Source organism: Oncorhynchus clarkii, chromosome 9 (genome assembly GCF_045791955.1).
Source record: "Oncorhynchus clarkii lewisi isolate Uvic-CL-2024 chromosome 9, UVic_Ocla_1.0, whole genome shotgun sequence".
Lineage (NCBI taxonomy): Eukaryota > Metazoa > Chordata > Actinopteri > Salmoniformes > Salmonidae > Oncorhynchus > Oncorhynchus clarkii.
The window spans coordinates 65,041,068-65,054,318 of record NC_092155.1 but is presented as its reverse complement, the minus strand read 5'-3'; the positions used below and the strand labels follow the sequence as shown (position 1 = coordinate 65,054,318).

Below are 13,251 nucleotides of genomic sequence, written 5' to 3'. Positions count from 1 at the left end.
GTGGTGTCCTAACAGCACCTACGATGGCCTGGCCTCACCGTCACCTGCATCCCACTGCTGACACAAGTGTAGCAAATGTGGGGAGCGAATGACACTTCCAAATGTGTGTTCTAAATGCAAGCACAAACGACACTCAAATAAAGAGGCCGCTGCTTACTAAACCTACATATAAATTGTCTGTAGACCGCTATGATAAGTAATCCAAGATAATGATGGCATTGTTCACAAAAATCTTCGTAGGCCTACTTGATGGTTTGGGAATAATCGTGCATTCCACATAATCTTGAGTTCCAACATTTTTTGTCATTTTTAGGAAATGGTCACGCGTGTTTTGGGAATTTCCCTCTCTCAGTTATTTATGCTCAGAGCCCAGCCCACCGCTCAGCTGTTATCGACTGACTTGCTTGTACAGTAGCTGCGGAGTGAATACCTAGAATCTGAGAAGTTGCAAATATGTTGGGTTGTTTCAAGACGAAAAGGATCGAAATTGTTACGCTTTTATTTATGCTGGCGGTAAGTAGGTTTTAGTCTATTATGTGTAAATGAAGACATGCCTTCTGCATTCCCGGGAGCAATAGCTCCCACCCATTTTCTGTACGCATACAATAGGCTACACTTTAAATGTATTCAATGACCCTATATTGAGGATGAGTGTTAGGTTTCTTTTGTAACACAGTGATTGACTAAATGTGTACATTTTGATGCGTTTCGAAACAAGATTGCTAAATGCACAGAAAGCTCATTCAACACACTTTTACTTTCGATTAAGAACACCATTGTCGTAGTTAAAGCTGTAATACCTTTCATGTTATTTTACTAGCTCGCATCTCATTTGAAACGTTCATGCTGCTATGCTCAGTACTAGAAAAGTAAAGTGAATGGTGGTCTAGTCTAGTCCAGACTCTAGAGCGTGAATCTAGGTACTTTCCACCGCTACTGTGGTTGAGGCAGTTGTTCGGTTGTGACTTGCGACAGTTGACCTGAGGTTTCTAAGACATCATAATAGGGATTTTTTTAATATACATTTTGTTTACAGGTTTTCCCCGCAGTTTACTCCTGTGATCCAGCAACACAGTATGATAATAATGGGGAGTGTTGTAATAAGTGTGGGCCAGGTAAGGAAGAGAACATTCATTATAGCTTATATATACTCCCATTCACTACCTTACATTTTTTTGTTGTTGAGTCAAACAGAGTCTGAACCCTTGTAGGATGTACACTTAATTAGGCTATAAGAGTACAGTATTTATTATGATAAAAATACATTATTTTAATAGGCACAAGGATGTCATCCGACCATAGTGGTTGTTTTGATCCACATTGTATGCCCTGCCAAGAGAATGAATACCAGGAAGCATTCACAGAGAAGATCATCTGCGAAGTGCAACCATACTGTGACCAAAGTGAGAATTGTTATAATGTTTACATATTCAAGGACATTACTGTTGATCTGCCTCATCTGCTTGTAATAACACTACACTTGTATCTCCTTCCTGCCACAGATAAAAACTTTGAGGGCAGTACCAATAGGAGCAAAACAAGCCTCAGCCAATGCATATGTAAGGCAGGACACCACTGTTCCAGTAAAGAGTGCCTGACATGTGTACCACACACTAAATGTGGACCAGGACAAGAGACACTTTACACCGGTAGAAAACACGCCTTTATAACACTATCAGCAACGATTGAATTCTAGACTAGTGAGCCTGCTATGTATTCACACATGGACTTTATCGTTCCTTTTCTGTTTCTATTCTATTTTATTACGTGGTTTGAGCTGCTAGAGTTAGGCTACCTGAATGATGTCATTTGTGAGTATGTGGTCACTATAGCCGTATGCTGTATATTTTCTCAGGTGACCACATCCGGGACACGGTGTGTCAGGCCTGTCCTGCAAACACCTTCTCCAGCGACAGCTCAGCAGAGAGCAAGTGCAAGCAATGGACAGTGTAAGTACTGAGTTCAATCTTTTTACTAATAACTGTGATGTGTTAAATAATAACAATAGATCTGTTAGTAATACAGTACCAGTCAAAAGTTTTAACACACCTACTCATTCAAGGGTTTTTCTTGATTTCTACTATTTTCTACATTGTAGAATAATAGCAAAGACATCAAAACTATGGAATAACACATATGGAATCATGTAATAACCAAAAAAGTGATAAACAAATCCAAATATTTTATTATGGAGATTCTTCAAAGTAGCCACCTTTTGCCTTGATGACAGCTTTGCACACTCTTGGCATTCTTCATGAGGTAGTCACCTGGAATGCATTTCAATTAACAGGTGTGCCTTGTTGAAGTTCATTTGTGGAATTTCTTTCCATTTTAATGCATTTGAGCCAATCAGTTGTGTTGTGACAAGGTAGGGTTGGTATACCGAAGAAAGCCCTATTTGGTAAAAGACCAAGTCCAAATTATGGCAAAAACTGCTCAAATAAGCAAAGAGAAACAACAGTCCATCATTACTTTAAGACATGAAAGTCAGTCAATCCGGAACATTTCAAGAACTTTGAAAGTTGTCTTCAAGTGCAGTCACAAAAACCATCAAGCGCTATGATGAAACTGGCTCTCATGAGGATATTACAGAATGGTCGAATTGCTGCAAAGAAACCACTACTAAAGGACACCAATAAGAAGAAGAGACTTGCTTGGGCCAAGAAACACGAGCAATGGACATTAGACCGGTGGAAATCTGTCCTTTGGTCTGATGAATCCAAATTTGAGACTTTTGGTTCCAACCGCTGTGTCATTGTGAGACACAGAGTAGGTGAACGGATGATCTCCTCATGTGTGGTTCCCACCGTGAAGCATGGAGGAGGAGGTGTGATGCTGTGGGGGTGCTTTTCTGGTGTGATATATTTAGAATTCAAGGCACACTTAACCAGCATGGCTACCACAGCATTCTGCAGCGATACGCCATCCCATCTGGTTTGTGCTTAGTGGGACTATCATTTGTTTTTCAACAGGACAATGACCCAAAACACACCTTCAGGCTGTGGAAGGGCTATTTGACCAAGAAGTAGAGTGGATGGAGTGCTCCATCAGATGACCTGGCCTCCACAATCACCCGACTTCAACCCAAATGAGATGTTTGGACCGCAGAGTGAAGGAAAAGCAGCCAATAAGTGCTCAGAATATGTGGAAACTCCTTTAAGACTGTTGGAAAAGCATTCTTCATGAAACTGGTTGAGAGAATGCCTAATGTGCAAAGCTGTCATCAAGGCAAAGGGTGGCAACTTTGAAGAATCACCCGTATAAAAAATATTTTGATTTGTTTAACACTTTTTTTGGTTGCTACGTGATTCCATATGTGTTATTTCAAAGTTTTGATGTCTTCACTATTATTCTACAATGTAGAAAATAGTACAAATAAAGAAACCTACTCATTCAAGGGTTTATGTCCAAACTTTTGACTGGTACTGTATATAACATGTAAACTCAGCAAAAAAAAAAGAAACATCCCTTTTTCAGGACCCTGTCTTTTCAAAGATAATTCGTAAAAATCTAAATAACTTCACAGATCTTCATTGTGAAAGGGTTTAAACACTGTTTCCCATGCTTGTTCAATGAACCATAAACAATGAATGAACATGCACATGTGGGACGGTCGTTAAGACAATAACAGTTCACAGGCAATTAAGGTCACAGTTATAAAAACTTAGGACATTAAAGAGGCCTTTCTACTGACTATGAAAAGCACCAAAAGAAAGATGCCCAGGGTCCCTGCTCATCTGCATGAACATGCCTTAGGCATGCTGCAAGGAGGCATGAGGACTGCAGATGTGACCAGGGAAATAAATTGCAATGTCCGTACTGTGAGACACCTAAGACAGCGCTACAGGGAGACAGGATGGACAGCTGTTTGTCCTCGCAGTGGCAGACCACATGTAACAACACCTAAACAGGTTTGGTACATCCGAACATCACACCTGCGGGACAGGTACAGAATGGCAACAACAACTGCTCAAGTTACACCAGGAACGCACAATCCTTCCATCAGTGCTCAGACTGTTTGTAATAGGCTGAGAGAGGCTGAACTGAGGGCTTGTAGGCCTGTGGTAAGGCAGGTCCTCACCAGACATTACCAGCAACTACGTCGCCTATGGGCACAAACCCACCATCGCTGGACCAGACAGAACTGGCAAAAAGTGCTCTTCACTGACGAGTTGCTGTTTTGTCTCACCAAGGGTGATGGTTGGATTTCCGTTTATCGTCGAAGGAATGAGCTCTACACCGAGGCCTGTAATGAGCGGGATTGATTTTGAGGTGGAGGGTCCGTCATGGTCTGGGGCGGTGTGTCACAGCATCATCGGACTGAGCTAGATGTCATTTCAGACAATCTCAGCACTGTGCGTTACAGGGAAGATCCTCCTCCCTTATGTGGTACCCTTCCTGCAGGCTCATCCTGACTAAGACCCTCCAGCATGACAATGCCACCAGCCATACTGCTTGTTCTGTGCGTGATTTCCTGCAAGACAGGAATGTCAGTGTTCTGCCATGGCCAGCGAAGAGCCCGGATCTCAATCCCATTGAGCACGTCTGGGACCTGTTGGATCGGAGGGTGAGGGCTAGGGCCATTCCCCCCAAAAATGTCCAGGAACTTTCAGGTGCCTTGGTGGAAGAGTGGGGTAACATCTCAAAGCAAGAACTGGCAAATCTGGTGCAATCCATGAGGAGAAGATGCACTGCAGTACATAATGCACCTGGTGGCCACACCAGATACTGACTGTTACTTTTGATTTTGACCCCCCCTTTGTTCAGGGACACATTATTCCATTTATGTTAATCACATGTCTGTGAAACTTGTTCAGTTTATTTCTCAGTTGTTGAATCTTATGTTCATACAAATATTTAAACATGTTAATTTTGCTGAAAATAAACATAGTTGGCAGTGAGAGGACGTTTCTTTCTTTGCTGAGTTTATGTAACGTATTTTATCATACTGCAGTTGTAACTGTTAGTCACAGTCAATGTAATTATATTTGATTAGTTGGTTGAACAACTTAGGAATTGCTTGATTTATTGCTTGATTATTTTTCCACATATTTGACCAATGTTGTTCATAAACTGCACTGTATACTCAAAAACATTCCCCTAAAAATGTTTAGTTGTGACAAAGGATCCAAAACTGAAGCCAATGGGACATCCACCTCTGACATTGTCTGTGGTAAGTACAGGGTCCACACGATGAACGCAACACAATTTACCCAAACATTACAACATTTTCCTTTAACCATAATAAATTGTTGAACAATAGAATGTATTCCATTATTGTCAGTTGACCATCACTTCTTCACAGTAACTCATTCTCCTGAACTGTGCAACATGGTTGTACGGGACTGTTTAATTCACATCACTGAAACCAAAACATGTGGTGGGGCTGTGTGGAGGAATCTTCTCAGTATTACAGTATTCTATAGTAGGGCAGTTTACTGTAGTAGCCTGTCCTATATACATCTGTCAAAACTAGTGTCAGTAACACATAGGCCGTAGGCATATTGTTGATTGACAATAGTTGGTTTTATTGTTTGTGATGTTCTTTTGATTTATTTTACAGTGTTAGTACCCACATTCTCTGGAAGAATAGCAGGATGTTCCCTTGTGGTTGTTGCATTGGTCACGAGTGTTGTGGGCATTATCCTGTGGAAATATAAAGGTATATAACACTCCTTTTATGATGTTATTTGAGTGAAAACTTTACATAGGATTTTTTAAATAATCATATTTTATTGTGTACTAGGTAAACATGGAGAGGCCTACAAGAAAGGAAAGGTATGTTATTTTTCTGACATTTCGATCAGCCATGACAGTAATACAGCTATAATTTAGTATTTTGACAAACTAATGCACATATGGCTGACATATGTCTTTCGCCATAGGAACCCTGTGTGGAGTGTCTAGGGTGGGAGAGGAGACCTACAGAAGACAGAAACAATGAAGGGAGAAACTCAGAAGGACCTGATGAGGAAAGGGAACAACTCAAACCTATGATCCAAAATGGAAAGCCACTATCACCACCATCACCAGGTACTCAAACACCAGTGGAGAATGATGTCAACGACTCTCAAGCCGAGTCTTCTGCCAAAACTGAAGAGATGACAGAAAATGGACATGTGGTGGCGCAGGAGCAGGGTAAACAACACAATACTTATTTGTCTGATCCACAAATGGTATCACATAACCACTCGGCTTTACCCAGTGCCGAACACAATATACAATGGTCAGATTGTGCATTACCATGAAATATTCATTAAATATTGCTGAATATTCTGTACATTGTAAACTGTTTTAAAAAGTATTGGTTGTTACTGTATTATGTTATAGAACATTTTCATAAGCATACTAGAGTATACCTGTATTGTGTTTTCTGTTGTAATTACTCTCCTTTGCACTAAACTATCGAAAATACATTTCACTGCCCACTGGGCGCACACTGGTTAAATCAACGTTGTTTCCACATCATTTCAATGAAGTTACATTGAACCAACAATAGACGTGGAATTGATGTCTGTGCCCAGTGGGTGTGTTGGTGAAATGACCAAATCGCCCTCTAGTGGCCTCATGGGTGGAATGTTATTAATATGTTTCATAATTAATAAAATGTAAAAAATGCTGACGAAAATCTGGTGTTTCTATGTTAAATGGTTTTGTTATATTTCAGTCTTCTGTGATGTATATAAAGTGTAATATTGGGATGCAACTCAAAATTGAATACATTTCAACTCTATATCCAACCTGATCTCATGCTTTCAAGTCTGGATTTAACGTAATGTGGATGAATGTCTAATTTTGACCCATTAATTCCACATGGTTACAGGATTTAAACAGAAACAACTCAAAGGGTTAAGCTTAGGTATTAATTATGAGTGGTTAAGGATAGGGCTATGGTTTGGGGAAATGCGCTGTTTACATTTGGTATGTACAGTGGCTTGCGAAAGTATTCACCCCCCTTGGCATTTTTCCTATTTTGTTGCCTTTACAACCAGGAATATTTTTGTGTGGTTTGTATCATTTGATTTACACAATATGCCTACCACTTTGAAGATGCAAAATAGTTTTTCTTGTGAACAAACAAGAAATAAGACAAAAAAATAGAAAACTTGAGTGTGCATAACTATTCCACCCCCCCCCCCCCCCCCCCTAAAAAAAGAGTCAATACTTTGCAGAGACAACTTTTACAGCAATTACAGTTGGATGGGTTTCGCAGGTGTACAGCAATCTTTAATACAGAAATCTTTCTTGTACCACAGATTCTCAATTGGATTGGGGTTTGGGCTTTGACTTCGCCAAGACATTTAAATGTTTCCCCTTATACCACTCGAGTGATGCTTTAGCAGTATGCTTCGGGTCACTGTCCTGCTGGAAGGTGAACCTCTCCCAGTCTCAGATCTCTGGAAGACTGAAACAGGTTTCCCTCAATAATTTCCATGTATTTTGCGCCATCCATCATTCCTTCAATTCTGACCAGTTTCCCAGTCCCTGCCAATGAAAAACGTGGATGGATGGTGTTCTCGGGGTGATGAGAGGTGTTGGGTTTGTGCCAGACATAGCGTTTCCTTGATGGCCAAAAAGCTCAATTTTTGTCTCATCTGACCAGGGTACCTTCTTCCATATGTTTGGGGAGTCTCCAACATGCCTTTTGGCAAACACCAAATGTGTTTGCTTAATTTTTTCTTAAGCAATGCCTTTTTTCTCTTCCGTAAATCCCAGCTCTGTGGAGTGTACGGCTTAAACCTCACTAGGGTAGGGGGCACTATTTTCACCTCCGGATGAAAAGCGTGCCCAAAGTAAACTGCCTGCTACTCAGGCCCAGAAGCTAGGATATGCATATAATTAGTAGATTTGGATAGAAAACACTCCAACGTTTCTGAACCTGTTAACAATAATGTCTGTGAGTATAACAGAACTGAAATGGCAGGCGAAAATCTGAGAAAAATCCATCCAGGAAGGTAGATTTTTTAAATGTTTGTAGTTTTCCATTGACTGCCTATACAGAGTCCATTGACTTAGGACTCAAATTGCACTTCCTATGGCTTCCACTAGATGTCAAAAGTCTTTAGAAACTGTTTCAGGCTTGCATTCTGAAAAATGAGGGAGTAAGACCACTCTGAATGAGTGTACACTGCAGTGTCCCAGAGGTTTTTCATGTGCGCGACCGAGAGTGCACCTTTCTTGTTTTCGTTTTATATTGATGAAGCGTTTGTCCGGTTGAAATATTATTGATTATTATGACTAAAAACAACCTGAGGATTGATTATAAACATAATTTGACATGTTTCTACGAACTTTAATGATACTTTTCGGATTTTTCGTTTGCCTTTTGTGACTGCCCTTGAGCCTGTGGATTACTGAACAAAACGCGGGGGGGAAACTGAGGTTTTTGGATATAAAGATGGACTTTATCGAACAAAACAAACATTTATTGAGTAAATAGGAGTCTTGTGAGTGCAACCATATGAAGATCATCAAAGGTAAGTAATTAATTTTATCGCTGGTAACTGTTTGTAATGATTTGTCTGCTGTTCTCAGATAATCGCATGGTATGCCTTCGCCGTAAAGCCTTTTTGAAATCTACAGTCTTGCTTGAATTAACAAGAAGTTCATCTTTAAACCGATGTATAACACTTGTATGTTTTATTAATTTTTATATTGAGTATTTCTGTTTTTGAATTTGGTGCTCTACAATTTCACTGGATGTTGGCCAGGTTGGACACTACCGTCCCACACCCCCTAGAGAGGTTTTAAAGTGGTCCTATGGTCAGATAATCCAATCTCCACTGTGGAGCTTTGCAACTCCTTCAGGGTTATCTTTGGTCTCTTTGTTGCCTTTCTGTTGAATGCCCCCCTTGCCTGGTCCATGAGTTTTGGTGGGCAGCCCTCTCTTGGCAGGTCTCCTATGGCTCCCATATTCTTTCAATGTTTTAATAATGGATTGAATGGTGCTCAGTGGGATGTTCAACATTTCTGATATTTTTTTATAACCCAACCTTGATCTGTACTTCTCCACAACTTTGTCCCTGACCTGTTTCGAGAGCTCCTTCGTTTTCATGGTGCCGCTTGCTTGGTGGTGCCCCTTGCCTAGTGGTGTTGCAGACTCTGGGGCCTTTCAGAACAGGTGTATATATACTGAGATCATGTGACAGATCATGTGACACTTAAATTGCACACAGGTAGACTTTATTTAACTAATTGTGACTTATGCAGGTAATTGGTTGCACTAGATCTTATTTAGGGACTTCATAGCAAAGGGGGTGAATACATATTCATGTGCATACAACTTTTCAGTTTTTTATTTTGAATAATTTTTTTAAGCAAGTTATTTTTTTAATTTCACTTCACCAATTTGGACTATTTTGTGTATGTCCATTACATGAAATCCAAATAAAAATCTGTTTAAATTGCAGGTTGTGAGGCAATGAAATAGGAAAAACGCCAAGGGGGGTGAATACTTTTACAAGGCACTGTACATTGGGACAATATGTACAAATTCTAATAGCTCCAAATTTCAATGAATTAAAAACCTCAGTCCAACTATATATTTTGAAGTTCATGTACAAATATTGAAAGCATTTATTGAGATCTAAAAAGTGTGCAACATGAAAATATTGTCTCAGTTCCATTGTGTAATTTATTGACAGTCCCTCACAAGCCCCAGAGATAGGCTATCCAAAGTCAAACCAATTTTGTCAAGGCGGAACACCAGTCAGCTGAAGGTAATTGGCTAAATAATTTGGCTAACTCTTCCCATCTGCAAACACACACACAAGAGACACTCACATCAAACCACACCACAAAACCAACTCAGGTTTGAATTCAGTCATGGCTGCTAGCATTTCTTAATGAACCAAATCTAAAGTGAGGCCAAATCAGAAAGTGTAGTCACCCTTTAAAGACAATGGAAATTGACATTTATTTTATTTATTTAACTAGGCAAGTCAGTTAAGAACAAACTCTTATTTACAATGACGGCCTCCCCCAGCCAAACCCTCCGCTAACCCGGACCATGCTGGGCCAATTGTGCACTGCCCTATGGGACTCCCGATCACAGCCGGTTGTGATACTGCACGGGATTGAACCAGGGTCTGTAGGTACCTCTAGCACTGAGATGCAGTGCCTTAGACCGCTTGCGCCACTCGGGACCCAAATGCAAACTGCCTGTTTTGTTTTGGTGTCAGAGGCATATACTCCGATTTTCCACAAGGAGGAGGTAGTACTTCACTAGAACAGAGCCCTATAAATGGCTCTGACTAGAACCTTGAGGTTTCAGCATCAGTCAGGCGGTGGACTTCAGCCTCTGTCATACTTTTGTGAGAATGTCATGATCTTGGGAGGTCATAAGGCTAGGCTACTCATAGACATTAGCTTGACCTTGTAGATGCTGTAAAAAGTATATTCATGTCACAATTAAAACTAGAAATGAAAATGTCCAATGATTTTAAAGAGTGTGCTTGGATAGAGTATGCTTGGATTAATGTAATGAGATCAAATTAAATATGTTCACTAGTTTGTGGCAGATTGGGTCCTGTTCTGTCTGGGATTACACCTCATTTGCCACCTGTGGCCACCTGTGAAAAGGGCACGACGCAACCCTCTGTGTGTGTCTGGATGTGTGTGTCTCGGGGTGGTGTGAAGGGGCTTCTTTCCTCTCAGGGGTTTTCTCATTATCACTGGATTAGTGGAGATACAACCCTTTGACTTGACATGGAAAACTGGGAGATTCTATGTGATTAGCAAGGGACAGGATTATCCAGTCTTTCACCTCCAACTCTGTAGATACTGTATGCTCTCCTGTTGTATGTGTATGTTAGTTCCTCTCCTACAAATAAACACACCACACACAAAATCTCTCTCTACCTGTGGAGGTTTGGAGATGCAGAACACTTAACCCATTTCCATTTATACTTCCCATAAAGATAATATAGATTTGTATTACATTGTGAATATTTTATACTCATTTAAAGTTCTGCTATATTATATTGAACAGGCATGCAGTTTCTTTTTTGGCCAGATGTGGTCAGTTGCCTAAGGTAGGCCATTTGTGGAGGCCATTATCATCCTGCATGGACCAACAATGAGTTAACCTAATACATGAATTTTAACAGATCTAGGTTTGATATGTAAATTCTATAATGTTTTATCAATGAAATTATAACCCATTTTTTTGTAGATGGTTGTTATTCAACAACAGTCAGCTTGCTTAAACTTCCTAACATTAGATATATTGGCAATCTGCATGGATACATGCGTCTGAAACTATAATAAGCTACACGAGAATGTAAAATAATGTAACATTTCATTCAAAATCAGACTGTGGCTTTACCAGACCTTTCCCAACCCAAATAGCCTGCTGTAAGAACTGATCCTTGAAAATAGTGGAACACACACGAAAATTGTATTTTATATTTTGAGCGATTTTATTTTACCAAAATATTTTTTTGTGATAAGACAAATGAAATAAGAATTTACAGATTGTTCATCGAAAATATATATACACATATGTACACATAACATGTTCTGTAAGAGTTGTTGGTCTTACAAGTAGCCTAACAAACATATACCCAGCATTTTCATAGCAAATTAGTCCACGTTTAAACGTCAAAAAGTAGACCCACGCCATGGAATTTGGTAGTTTAAAGTGCATAAGATGTAAAAATTTGTCCTCGACTGTTTTAAATAATAAATGCTCTGTTATAGAATATCGTGAGCAGGGTATACGGGAATGTACAGTCCGTTCCTTGATGCCCATTCTGCCCAGAATTTGCCAACTTGTGTGCCAGGATGACAAGCACTGTACTGGGGCTTTTTCCCCGTTTCCGATGTCGCGGTTTCTGCCAAAGACCATATTTTGGGTTTTTGACACTCAACGTTATCTTTACTTTCCAGATTAGCTGGAAATGATTTGGGTTCTGTGTCATTCTTTACCACATTTTCCGCGTGCGCCGCGAGCCTACCAGCTCTATTGTCGTCGTTTGACTGTTTCACAAGGCGCTCATCCACCGGCTCTGTCGTTGAGTTGGATACTCTATGTCCAATATCCTCATTGTCATCTTCGGTTGGAGGATCTATCTCATCTTCTTCGTCCAAACGGGGTTTCTGCAGAGAGCCCTCGCCCTCCTCTTCGTCGCTCTCGCCCTCCTCGTCAGATTTCCCCTTGGACGCCCAGTTTACCCTATTATCCTTCTTCAGTCGTCGCCTGGCGTTGGCAAACCAAGTGGAAACCTGCGTGAGGCTCATCTTGGTTACAATAGCAAGCATGATCTTCTCACCCTTCGTGGGATACGGGTTCTTAAGATGCTCGTTCAACCAGGCCTTGAGCGCGCTGGTGCTTTCCCGGGTAGCCACCTTGGCGACCCTGATCAGGTCATCGGTTGCGCCTGGTCGGTATTGCGGGTAGAATGGACCTCCTCGGCCGAGAAGCGCTTGATGATATGGAGAGACAGCTTTCAGGTCGAAAGAGTTGTTCTGAAAACATAAGAGAACGTGATTAGATTATATGTTTAAATTCGTGCATAACTGACCACATTGATTTGTTAAGTGTGTAATTACGCATTATATTTAATTGGTATTAAAAAGGTCAGTAGAATGCTTTCTTTTTCCGACATTGATAAATTATGAATACATTTAGACTATTAACTGGAAATGTTATTGATTAGGTATACAATAGAGAAAACATATAACAAATAACTTACCATGTTCGCAATGTATCTGTGGTGTGAATAGGGGATGAAGTTGTATCCCTGTAGTCCGGAATATGTCAAAGGTACCCCAGCCATCGCAGCAAGATAAGGGGCTTGTTGCTGTTGTACCCCAGCTGGACCTCCCAAATACGGTATCTGATATCCAGGGGGCATGTTGATATTTCTCTCAAAGAAGTTGCCTGTTTGTGACGCAGGCATCCTTACCCCCTGACTATCAGAGCTTGAATGACAGTAATGTGCACCCTCACCAGCTCTAAATATACCCCTATCCAGTAATGGGCGGTTCTTAACCGCGGTGATTGACAGTTACGTTCAAAATACCTCGCTTTCACTCGCACCAAATCCCATCAAAGGAGAACTCCGCTGTTCCTTTTAACGGTTTCTTAAAGGCGCTAAATAGACTGTGTAAAACGTATCTCAAACCAATAATTTCTATGGTGAGAGACGAATGATGAAATTTCATTTGAATTTCACAGTTTTGTTCTGATGGGGAGGATACTAGAAACTAGAATCTCTCATAATTCACTTAGCCTACTATTTGTTGTCA

General features: G+C 40.5%; 2 protein-coding genes across 2 annotated transcripts; one reads left to right on the top strand and one right to left on the bottom strand.

Moving 5' to 3' along the window:
* The first annotated feature begins 364 nt into the window (after positions 1–364).
* LOC139416749 (tumor necrosis factor receptor superfamily member 5-like) lies at positions 365–6,743 on the top strand. The gene is made up of 9 exons (XM_071165787.1): positions 365–513; positions 1,037–1,115; positions 1,278–1,403; positions 1,503–1,649; positions 1,856–1,949; positions 5,115–5,173; positions 5,564–5,662; positions 5,747–5,778; positions 5,886–6,743. The coding sequence occupies exons 1-9, from the start codon at positions 454–456 to the stop codon at positions 6,246–6,248; spliced, it is 1,059 nt and encodes a 352-aa protein (XP_071021888.1). The 5' UTR covers positions 365–453; the 3' UTR covers positions 6,249–6,743.
* A 4,693-nt stretch (positions 6,744–11,436) lies between these two features.
* LOC139417363 (iroquois-class homeodomain protein IRX-3-like) lies at positions 11,437–12,928 on the bottom strand. The gene is made up of 2 exons (XM_071166632.1): positions 12,696–12,928; positions 11,437–12,468 (listed from the first exon to the last, which is right to left on the bottom strand). The coding sequence occupies exons 1-2, from the start codon at positions 12,900–12,902 to the stop codon at positions 11,695–11,697; spliced, it is 981 nt and encodes a 326-aa protein (XP_071022733.1). The 5' UTR covers positions 12,903–12,928; the 3' UTR covers positions 11,437–11,694.
* Between the last annotated feature and the right edge of the window lie 323 nt (positions 12,929–13,251).

What these genes read in the sequence shown, in the direction of transcription:
- LOC139416749 (XM_071165787.1), top strand. Translation starts at nt 454, where the DNA reads ATGTTGGGTTGTTTCAAGACGAAAAGGATCGAAATTGTTACGCTTTTA. An exon ending in GCAACCATACTGTGACCAAA is followed by an intron (nt 1,404 to 1,502) that starts GTGAGAATTGTT and finishes TTCCTGCCACAG; the next exon opens with ATAAAAACTTTGAGGGCAGT. An exon ending in ACAAGAGACACTTTACACCG is followed by an intron (nt 1,650 to 1,855) that starts GTAGAAAACACG and finishes ATATTTTCTCAG; the next exon opens with GTGACCACATCCGGGACACG.
- LOC139417363 (XM_071166632.1), bottom strand. Translation starts at nt 12,902, where the DNA reads ATGCCTGCGTCACAAACAGGCAACTTCTTTGAGAGAAATATCAACATG. An exon ending in ACAGATACATTGCGAACATG is followed by an intron (nt 12,469 to 12,695) that starts GTAAGTTATTTG and finishes TTATGTTTTCAG; the next exon opens with AACAACTCTTTCGACCTGAA.